The 10659-nt window shown below is 50.4% G+C and overlaps 1 protein-coding gene across 3 annotated transcripts; it reads right to left on the minus strand.

The window, feature by feature from the left end:
• Nucleotides 1–366: 366 nt before the first annotated feature.
• Nucleotides 367–10659, minus strand: pdxp (pyridoxal (pyridoxine, vitamin B6) phosphatase). 3 transcript variants are annotated; one of them, XR_010958688.1, is made up of 4 exons: nucleotides 10023–10659; nucleotides 7201–7275; nucleotides 4129–4661; nucleotides 367–448 (listed from the first exon to the last, which is right to left on the minus strand). XR_010958688.1 is itself a non-coding variant. In XM_067974088.1 (3 exons), exons 1-3 carry the CDS (start codon nucleotides 10618–10620, stop codon nucleotides 4333–4335), a joined length of 1002 nt encoding a protein of 333 aa, XP_067830189.1. In that variant the 5' UTR covers nucleotides 10621–10659; the 3' UTR covers nucleotides 4041–4332. The 3 variants fall into 3 exon arrangements, 2 of the variants coding, with proteins under 2 accessions (XP_067830189.1, XP_067830190.1); XM_067974088.1 differs by lacking the exon at nucleotides 367–448 and having other exon boundaries at nucleotides 4041–4661; XM_067974089.1 differs by lacking the exons at nucleotides 367–448; nucleotides 7201–7275 and having other exon boundaries at nucleotides 4041–4661.

The raw sequence follows: 10659 nt of genomic DNA on the forward strand, positions 1-10659 counted from the left end.
GAGAGAGGCGGAGAGGTGGAGAGGTTTAGGGAGGGGATTCCAGAGTTTAGGGTCCAGGCAGCTGAAGGCACGGCTGCCAATGGTGGAGCGATGAAAATCGGGGATGCGCAAGAGTGTTCGTTACATCTAGAGTCTGAAATAAAAGCAGCCATTGCATTACTCCACCAACTTGAGTGTTTATCAAACACAACAGGTAGCAACAAGGATAATGGACAGCGTATTGTGACAAAGATCGAATATTGGACATCTTTGTTGCTTAAGTGCTGGTCAACCTTGTCACTGCAAAATCTAAGAGTACCGAACGGGGTTTAGTTGGAGTGAGCATGTAGAAAAGCTTAATTTTTATTTTGAGGCAAATGAACTTACCAAATGATGCCAAAAAGAGAGAAGTTTTGCCTGCTACCTGCAACACATACATTGATTAAGAATCTGACCGCTCCAGCCCAGCCTAAAGACAAAAAGTATGAGGAGTTAGTCCAAGTGGTCAAAGAACATGCGAGCCCGATGCAACTTGTTTAACCAGAGGAAGCAAAGGGGGTGATGAAAATGTTTCTGAGTTCATGGCAGAACTGAGGAAACTGTCCAAAATATATGATTTTTGGTGGGAGACCAATGAGAGACCACTTTGCTCTCGAAACAGCACTTGGGATGGAAAACTGTATTTCTTACTTTGCATAGATATGAAAACAAGAGATTTACTTTGATGTAGTACTAAACAGTGAGGCGGTCATAGATGCCAATCAAAAAACTCAGCCAACCAGCAGCGAATAGGATAAAAATTGTGGCTGGGACTCTTAAGACCGTTACAGTATCAGCAGACACTTTAGTTGACGAATGAAGCAGGACAGGTATTGTCACCAGGGCAATTGGATTTTAAGCTGTGGCCAGACAAGGGAAAAGTGAGCAGCGTAGGTTACAATAAAGCTACATCATTAAATAAATTTAAAGCAGAAATAGACAGTTTCCTAGAAGTAAAGGGAATTAGGGGTTACGGGGAGCGGGCAGGAAATTGGACATGAATTTAGATTTGAGGTTAGGATCAGATCAGCCATGATCTTATTGAATGGCGGAGCAGGCTCGAGGGGCCGATTGGCCTACTCCTGCTCCTATTTCTTATGTTCTTATGGACTCGCATTTATATAGCACCTTTTACGACCTCAGGACATCCCAAAGCACTTTACAGCCAACTAAGTACTTTTGAAGTGAAGTCACTGTTGTAATGTAGGAAACGCAGCAGCCAATTTGTGCACAGCAAGATCCCACAAATAGTAGTGTGATAATGACCAGATAATCCAGTTTAGTGATGTTTGAGGGATAAATATTTGCCCAGGACACCAGGGAGAACTCCCCTGCTCTTCTTCGAAAAGTGCTATGGGATATTTTACGTCCATCTGAGAGGGCAGATGGGGCCGCAGTTTAACGTCTCTTCTGACGGTGTAGCACTCTCTCATTACTGTGAACTGGAGTGCCAGATCATATTATTGGGCTCAAGTCTCTGGAGTGGGGCTTAAACCCACAACCTACTGACTCAGAGGTGAGAGTGCTACCCACTGAGCCCTGGCTGACACCTAATATTCAAGAGATCCACATCATAATAACTTTTGTAACATATTTTATAACTTAAGACATGTCCTGTGCACAGTGGCTGAGGAAGAGGTTGCCAAGTAGCAGGAATTAACCCTTAACACTGTTTCTGGCATTGTAAACAGGCACATGGGAACAACACCACCTGCACGTTCCCCTCCAAGTCACACACCATCCCGACTTGGAAATATATCGCCGTTCCTTCATCATCACTGGGTCAAAATCCTGGAACTCCCTACCTAACAGCACTGTGGGAGAACCTTCACCACACGGACTGCAGCGGTTCAAGAAGGCGGCTCACCACCACCTTCTCGAGGGCAAGGTAATAAATGCTGGCCTTGCCAGCGACGCCCAGATCCCATGAACAAATATATAAAAAAAAACAGGATACCAGGCCTTAACTCTGGGGCAACAGAAACGTCAGCCTGGCACATTGGGGAAGTGCAGGAGTTTATGCAGCAAGTTGGAAATCCTAAGAGCAGGAGGCACAACACAAGGGGCGATGGGGCCACTTAAGAGACGGTAAGGGGACCAATGAAAATCAAGGGAGGGTCGACCTGAACCCTGACCTTTTGTTGCATAGCAGGATGCCGGTTACCGGTCACCAATAGCGGCGCATGCCATGTGTCTGGAGGCCTCCCTGCCCAGATTGGAGATCAGGTAGAGAATGGGTGATCACCATTTGGAGATCCAATTGATCCTACACGTTACACTGGAAGACCTGGCGGAGACAGTCACTGATTGTCGAAAGAGGAGGAAACCACAACAATTTGCATTTATGTCGCACCCTTTTTAAATGTAGGAAAAGGTCCCAAGGAGCTTTACAGAAGTGTGAGGAAAGTGATGCAGAGCCAAAGAAGGAGGGGTGAGGAAAAGCTCGGCTGAAGAGGCTGCGTTTTAAGGAGGGTCTTAAAAGAGAAGGGGAGGGGCGAAGGGGCGAAGCGACTTCTGGGAATTCCAGAGAGCGCGACCCAGGTGGCTGAAGGCTCGGCCGCCAACGGTGGCTGGGAGGGAGGGGGATGAGTTAGTTGCTAGGTTCAAAGGGAGAATAGTTCAGGAGGATGGAGGGGGTTGTAGGGAGTTATAGAGACAGGGAGGAGCGAGGCCATAAAGACGTTTAAAGAGGACAAGAATTTTAATTCTGGGGCATTGGTGGATAGAAGGCAACGCAAGGTCAGCGAGGACAGGGGTGACTGGCGAGCGGGACTTGGTGCAGGGGTAGGATACAAGCAGCCTAGTTTTGGATCAGCTGGAGTTTATGGAGGATGGTGACGGAGGCACGGACGAGGGTTTCAACTCACTCTCGGGATTGTGTCTGAGCGGGAGGACGGTTGACCTGCGGGCAGTGCGTTCCAGATCGTTACAACTTGCTGCGTTAAAAAAAAAACGTTTCCTCGTGTCGCCTCTGGCATAAATCGGCAAGTTTCGCACCCACAGCCCGTGATTCTCCGACTACCGAAACTAACGGAAGCGAATTCATGGGCCGGGGGGGCGAGGGGGTTGCAGAACGACCTGACCTGTGCTCCTAATGTATGCCAGAGCGGAAAACCCTGATCTAAGTGTTTGGTGCACTGGACAGTGAGAGAGGGAGGGGCAGATGAACTCACGAGGACAAGAACGAACAAACTTGTATGCAAATCCAAGGACATCCCAAGGCACTTCAGACAACAAATTACTTTTGTTTCTTTGACAAAGTGTAGGTGCTGTTGTTACGTCAGCAAATATGGCAGCCAATTTTCACATCCCGAAGTTCCACAAATAGCAAATTAAATGAATAACTAGTTTAATTATTTCTGATTGTTTTTGCTTAAAGGAGGAATGATGGTTCAGACATGGGGAAATCTATCTCCCTGCTCTTCTTTGAACAGTGTCATTGCTTTTCTTCTTAAACGTTAACCTGGACAAGCGCACACATCCTTCAGTTTAACGTCTCATCGGAAAGACGGCATTTCCAACAGCGCAGGGCTCCCACAGCACCGCACTGGGGGTGTCAAGGAGATCACTTGGCTTTCAGGCGGGTGGAGAGCGTATATAGTGATGCACTGCAGTTGTGGGGAACAGGCTGGATGGACCGGGTGGGTCGTTTCCTGTCAATCATTGTTCGAATGGACAACACCAAGTGCATTTACGTAGCGCCTTTAACGTAAAACGCCCCAAGGCGCTTCGCAGGAGCAATGATCAGCCCAAAATATTGACTCGGAGCCAAAGATGGAGATATTAGGACAGGTGACCAAAAGCTTGGTCGAAGAGGTGGGTTTTAAGGAGCGTCTTAAAAGGAGGAGAGAGAGGCGGAGAGGTTTAGGGAGGGAATTCCAGAGCTTAGGGCCGAGGCAGCTGAAGGCACGGCCGCCAACGGTGGAGCGATTAAAATCGGGCGATGCGCAAGAATTGGCGGAGCGCTGGACACCGCTCCCCTCCTTGCGTCTTATTTTAATAAAGGCGTGAAGACGGGCTCGTAACTTGTCATCTCGGCGATATTTCGCACTTTTATTAAATCCGTCATCGTTTAGTAAATAGCAGCAAAAAGAGGAAAGAATCAATTACTTTTGGCCCAATCCTGGTTCCTCTCTAAAGCAGAGCGGCAGGTCAACAAGTCAACCAGCAATCAACCCAAAAGGCCACCCTCACGGTTCCGTTCGATCACCGAGGACAGCTGCGAGAGATGCCGTCCCGTCAGGCGCTCCAGTACCACTCGAGTCCTGATTGAAGAGTCGGGAAGAGAGCCTCTCCTCCCCCCCCCCCCCGCGGTCAGTCCTTCAGCAGGGGAAGGAAGTCGGCCACACTGTCCACGTAGAAGTTGGGCACCATCTTCCTCTGGCTGGGACGGTCGCTGGCCATGTTGGCCTGGGCCTCCCGCAGGCTGGAAACCCCGGTCAGGGTCAGCACCGTCTGCATCCCGCAGTTGACGCCGAAGAGGATGTCTGTCTCCAGGCGGTCGCCCACCATCAGCGCACGGGCGGGATCCAGGCCTCCGCTGTTGCAGGCGATGCAGTCGAACATGAACCTGCTGGGCTTTCCGATCACCTCGGCCTTGCGGTTCGACGCCACTTCCACCGCCGCTGTCAAACTTCCGGTGCCTAAGAGGAAACAAAAAAAAAGGGTGGAGTGGGATGGGTGCATTTTGATTTTGATTCCAATCCTGCCGTTGGTGTTGGCGTTCTCCTTCCCCCTCCTTTATGTCACGCGTTCTGCTTAATTCAATGCACTTTTTTTTTAACTTCATGATTAATAGGTTTAATCTAAAAACAATTGTGGGGGGGGGAGGCGGAGTATAGTTAATATAGAGGAAGAACTGCGACAAAATACAAGAGGACGGTAATAAATTTGCAGAATGGGCGTGTAATTAATTTCAATATAGATAAATGTGAGGTGGTACATTTTGGGAAGACGACTGCGGAGGCCACATACTGTTTGGAAATGAGGTAGAGGAGCAGACGGATCCGGAGGTGCAGATACACAAATCATTAAAAGTAGCGACGCAAGTTAACAACGCCATTTAAAAAAAGATGTAAACAAAGCACTAGGGCTCATTTCTAGAGAAATAGAATTGAAAAGCAGAGAAGTTACGTTGAACTTATATCGCACCTTGGTTAGACCACACTTGCACAGTTCTGGTCTCCATGTTACAAAATGGATACAGAGGAACTGGAGAAGGTGCAAAGATGATTCACAAGGACGATACCAGAATTGAGAGGGTACAACTATCAGGAAAGACTGAACGGGCTGGGGTTCTTTAATCAGCTTTACCTGCAGCGTGGTTAGAATGTGGAAGGTGGTACCACACGGAGTAGGTGAGGAGAATAGCACAGATGCCTTTAATGGGAAGCGAGATAGGAACAGGAGGATATGTTGATAGGGTTAGATGATGTAAGGAGGGAGGAGGCTCACGTGGAGCATAAACACCAGCACAGACCTGTTGGGGCGAATGGCCTGTTTCTCTGCTGTACATTCTATGCAAATGCTGGCCCACACAAATTTTGAGGGGTTTGGATACACACATCCCTCAAAAATGTTGAATTTTTATATTAACATCGGTGCATTCTGCTTAATTCAAAAACACTTTTTACTTGATAGGTTTAATGTAAAAATAATAAAGTATTTATCTGTATTCAAAAAACCGACCTAAACCACTTTCCCAAAAGCTATCTGGACAATCACACTCCCCCCACTAACACTGTATCCCTAAGGCAGCAGAGATTCTCATCGCCCCCTTCTCAGCCGTGGCTCAGTGGGTAGCACTCTCGCCTCTGAGTCAGAAGGTTATGGGTTCAAGTCCCACTCCAGACACTCGAGCACATAATCCAGGCTGACACTCCCAGTACAGTACTAAGGGAGTGCTGCACGGTCTTTCGGATGAGACATTAAACCGAGGCCCCGTCTGCCCTCTCAGGTGGATGTAAAAGATCCCAGGAGAGCAGGGGAGTTCTCCCTGGTGTCCTGGGCCAATATTTATCCCTCAACTAATATCACAAACAGATTATCTGGTCATTATCACACTGCTGTTTGCGGGAGCTTGCTGTGCACAAATTCGCATTTCCTACAGTACAACAATGACTACACTTCAAAAAGTACTTCGCTGTACTAGTAAAGCACTTTGGGATGTAGTGAAAGGCGCTATATAAATGCAAGTCTTTCTATTTCTTTTCCTTTTGGGACCTGGCTTCATCTCCAGTTCAAACTCCTTTCCGCGATTACTAACTAATCGGTACCCTGGTGTCTGGTTCGGAGATGACCACCTGCCTCTCCACTCTCCCCAATTTTTTCCCGATGCTCTTTCGTAAGCTTAGCACGGTGATCTCTGTAATGATTCTGTTTGTTGGTGCTATTTACTCGGGAGAAGAGTTGCGGAGGCCAATTTATAGCATCACAAACTTTGACACTTCAGCCCCGATTTTCTGAGTAAACACATAAAACGAGTTCGGAGAAATCGGAATCCTACTCTTAAATTCGGGATTTGGTACGTCCAAATTGGCAATCTCAGAGGCGAGCTGATGGGAGCGTCGAGAAAAAAGCTCCCCTGATTAAGTGCAGAACACTCTTCTGAGATTGGGAACTTCACTGAGGAAGAACGGAGAGCTTTATTCCACATATAACCATGCGATACCTCACCTGGGAATATCTGATGCGGACACTGGGCGCTTGAATTGAAAAAGCAATTCCCAGCACAAACACCCCGAGGGACAGATAATTCACCAAGTAAAACAAAATCCTGGCACACCATGGGCCTTAGAATCAGCTTCTTACAGCACAGGAGGCCATTCGGCCCATCATGCCTGTGCCGGCTCTTCGAAAGAGCTATCCAATTAGTCCCACTCCCCCCACCCTGCTCTTTCCCCGCAGCCCTGCAAATTTTTCCTTTTCAAGTATTCATCCGATTCTCCTTATGAAAGTTACTATTGAATCTGTTTCCACCGTCCTTTCAGGCAGCTCACTCCAGATCATAACAAGCTGCATCACTTTAGGATGTTGCCTTTTCAGGGGGCTTTACCTGGTCTGGAAAGGCGAACAAGTCCTGCCTGGGCTGCACTACGAGCCCTGGGCACGGGCCGGAGTGTGGTTTTAGGGAGTGTTCCCGGATGGCCCGAATCACTGATTAGCCCCTTTATAGGGTCATACCTGGTCTGGCAGTGCAGGTGATCCTACTCGTAAAGTGCTCCCCTTCCTCAGTGCTGGGGTTCAGTGGCTTCAAACCTATCAGGAGGGTTTACACACAGAAACAAACAGTGTTAGAGGTGGCTTACCCCACAACACACAGGTTAAGATACGAGAGGTGTAGAGGAACAGAGGGATGGTGGAGTGCATGTCCACAGGTCCCTGAAGGTAGCAGGACAGGTAGATAAGGTGGTTAAAGAAGGCATATGGAATGCTTTCCTTTATTAGCCAAGGCATAGAATATAAGAGCAGGGAGGTTATGCTAGAACTGTATAAAACTCTGGTTAGGCCACAGCTTGAGTACTGCGTACAGTTCTGGTCACCACATTACAGGAAGGATGTAATTGCACTAGAGAGGATACAGAGGAGATTTACGAGGATATTGCCAGGACTGAAGAATTTTAGTTATGAGGGAAGATTGGATAGGCTGGGGTTGTTTTCCTTGGAACAGAGGAGGCTGAGGGGTGATTTGATTGAGGTGAAAAAGTGATGAGGGGCCTAAAAAGAGTGGATAGGAAGGACCCATTTCCCTTAGCAGAAGGGTCAATAACCAGGGGGCATAGATTTAAAGTAATTGGTAGAAGGATTAGAGTGTTAATTAAAGCTGAGGTGGGAGCACAGTTGACACCAGATTTTATGCGGTGGGAGAGAGGGATCATTAAGCGTTCAGTAACTGCTGGAGACAAGAGCAGTGACCATCCTTTCCATGGACTGTAAACATACTACTGGGGTCTGCACGGGACTTGTCACAAGACTTACAAATAAGAAAGCGCTTTTCATGACCTCAGGATGTCCCAAAGCACTTTACATCCCCAATGAAGAACTTCTGAAGTGTGGTCACTATTATAACGTAGGAAACGTGGCAGCCAATTTGCACACAGCAAGCTCCCACAAACAGCAATGAGACAAATAGCCTGTTTTAGTGATGTTGGCTGAGGGATAGATATTGGCCAGGACAACGGGACGAACTCCCCTTGCTCCTCTTCGAAATATTGCCATGGAATCTTTTACATCCACCCGAGAAGGCAGACCTCGGTTTAATGTCTCATCCGAAAGACGGGCACCTCTGACAGTGCAGCACTCCCTCATTACTGGACTGAAGTGTCAGCCTTTTTTGTGCTCAAGTCTCTGGAGTGGGGACTTGAACCCACGACCTTCTGACTCGGAGGGGAAGAGTGCTGCCCACTGAGTCACTGTAGCAATCTCCTCAAAAGCATGTGTAACATCACACACACACACACAGGACGACCATTCTGTCTAACTGATTCCAGGCTTGAAACTGGGACATTGCCCCAACGCGATGAGCCAAATGGTCTCCTTCTGTGCCGTAAATTGCTGTGATCCTTGCAAGACCCGCCACTTGCATCCATCGAACCACAGAAAAGATACAGCTCAGAAGGGGGCCGTTCGGCCCATTGTGTCCGCGCCGGCCCAAAGAACAACCAGGTGCCCATTCTAATCCCACCTTCCAGCACCAGGTCCGTAGCCCTGCAGCTTACAGCACTTTAGGTGCAGGTCCAGGTACTTTTTAAAGAGAGTCGAGGGTCCCTGCCTCTACCACCAATTCGGGCAGAGAATTCCATACACCCACCACCCTCTGGGTAAAAAAGTTTTTCCCTCATGTCCCCTCTAATCCTTCCGCCAATCAGCTTAAATCTATGTCCTCTAGTTCTTGAACTCTCCGCTAGAGGGAACAGGTACTTCCTGTCTACTCTATCAGGGCCCCTCATAATTTTGTACACCTCAATCAAGTCTCCCCTCAGCCTCCTCTGCTCCAAGGAAAACAACCCCAGCCTATCCAATCTCTCCTCATAGCTGCAATCTTCAAGCCCTGGCAACATTCTTGTAAATCTTCTCCACACACACTCTCTCTCTCTCTCTCTCTCTCTCTCGAGCAATTACGTCCTTCCTGTAATGTGGTGACCAGAACTGCGCACAATACTCCAGCTGTGGCCTTACCAGCGTTTTATACAGTTCCGTCATTACATCCCTGCTTTTGTATTCTATACCTCGGCTAATAACGGAGAGCATTCCGTATGCCTTCTTCACAACCTTATCTACCTGTACTGCCAACTTCAGGGACCTGTGCACATGCACTCCAAGGTCTCTCACTTCCTCTACCCCTCTCAAAATATCCCCGTTTACTGCGTACTCCCTATTACTGTTCGCCCTCCCCGAGTGCACCACCTCGCACTTCTCCGGGTTGAACTCCATTTGCCACTTTGCCGCCCGCTCCGCCAGCCCATTGACGTTCTCTCGGAGTCCACAGCTATCCTCTTCCCCGTCACCCACACGGCCAACATGCTTGCAGACGTGCAGTGCAACGGTTCGCCCGCCGTACTCGCTTCTGGCAGTCACGGGCAGGAGCACGGGCGAGCGGCCGGAGAAGGTGCCGTCCGGCCCCCCCTCGCGCCATTCGAGGTGGTCGGAGAGCGTTCCGCACGCCGCCTTCAGGGACCCCGCGCTCCCTCGACCCCCTCTCAACACGTTCCCGTCTAGCGCGTATTCCCTTCCACTGCGCGCGTCGCCTCGCGCTTCTCCGGGGTCGAACTCCGTTTGCCGCTTCTCCGCCAACCCACGGGGTCTACGGCGAGCCTCTCCGCCACCAACCGCGCGGCCAATTTTTGTGGCGTCTGCAAATTTGCCAATCGTGCCCCCCTCTGACGTTCAAGTCCAAATCATTAATATAAACCACAAGGGACCCCAACACTGACCCTACCCCTGGGGGGGGGGGGTGCTGAGCCCCCCCCCCCACCACCCCCGACGCTGACCGACCGGCTCCTCACCTGGGACGACCGTGCCTCCTGTCAGGGGGTGCCAGGGGTCGGGGTCGGTGGCCAGGAAGAGGCAGTCGGGGTTCTTCAGGTAACCGCAGGCCTTCGCCAGCCTGACGAAGCTGAAGTTCTCGTCGTACCCGACCAGCACGGCCCGGACCTCCGAGTCCAGGACGCACTCGGACACGGCCAGGCCCTCGTCCTCCTCCCGCACCCCGCCCAGCACGCTGATGCCGGCCGACCTCAGCTCGCTGCACAGGCCCTCGCTGCCCAAGACGTAGACCTTGCCCCGCAGCCCGGCCGTGTCCCGCAGGTACAGGGCGCAGCAGTGGGCGGTGCCGAAGACCTCGTCCCGCTGCACCTGGAAGCCCAGGGCCTCGAACTTGCGCAGGTACATCTCCCGGGACCGGGTGCAGTTGTTGCTGACAAAGTAGACGCGCTTGCCCCGGGCCTTCAGGGCGCTCACCACCTCGGCGGCCCCTCCGATAGCCCGGGCCCCGTCCCACATCACCCCGTCGCAGTCGAACAAGAAGCTGTCGACGGCCGCCAGCAGCTCCTTGCCCTGGGCCCCGATGCTCAGCCGGCGGCAGCAGCTCACGGACGCGGCCATCGCCACCGGCCAGAGAAGGGGAGGGGCTTGGTGATTGAC

This window comes from Heptranchias perlo, chromosome 39 (genome assembly GCF_035084215.1).
Source record: "Heptranchias perlo isolate sHepPer1 chromosome 39, sHepPer1.hap1, whole genome shotgun sequence".
In the NCBI taxonomy this organism is placed as follows: Eukaryota; Metazoa; Chordata; class Chondrichthyes; order Hexanchiformes; family Hexanchidae; genus Heptranchias; species Heptranchias perlo.

Bases quoted from the DNA above. Each gene is read 5' to 3' on its own strand.
- pdxp (XM_067974088.1), bottom strand. From the start codon at position 10,620: ATGGCCGCGTCCGTGAGCTGCTGCCGCCGGCTGAGCATCGGGGCCCAG. The intron at 7,276-10,022 runs GTGAGGAGCCGG...CCCTCCTGATAG, and splicing joins AGGAGGCACGGTCGTCCCAG to GTTTGAAGCCACTGAACCCC. The intron at 4,662-7,200 runs GTATGACCCTAT...GTTTCCTCTTAG, and splicing joins CACCTGCACTGCCAGACCAG to GCACCGGAAGTTTGACAGCG.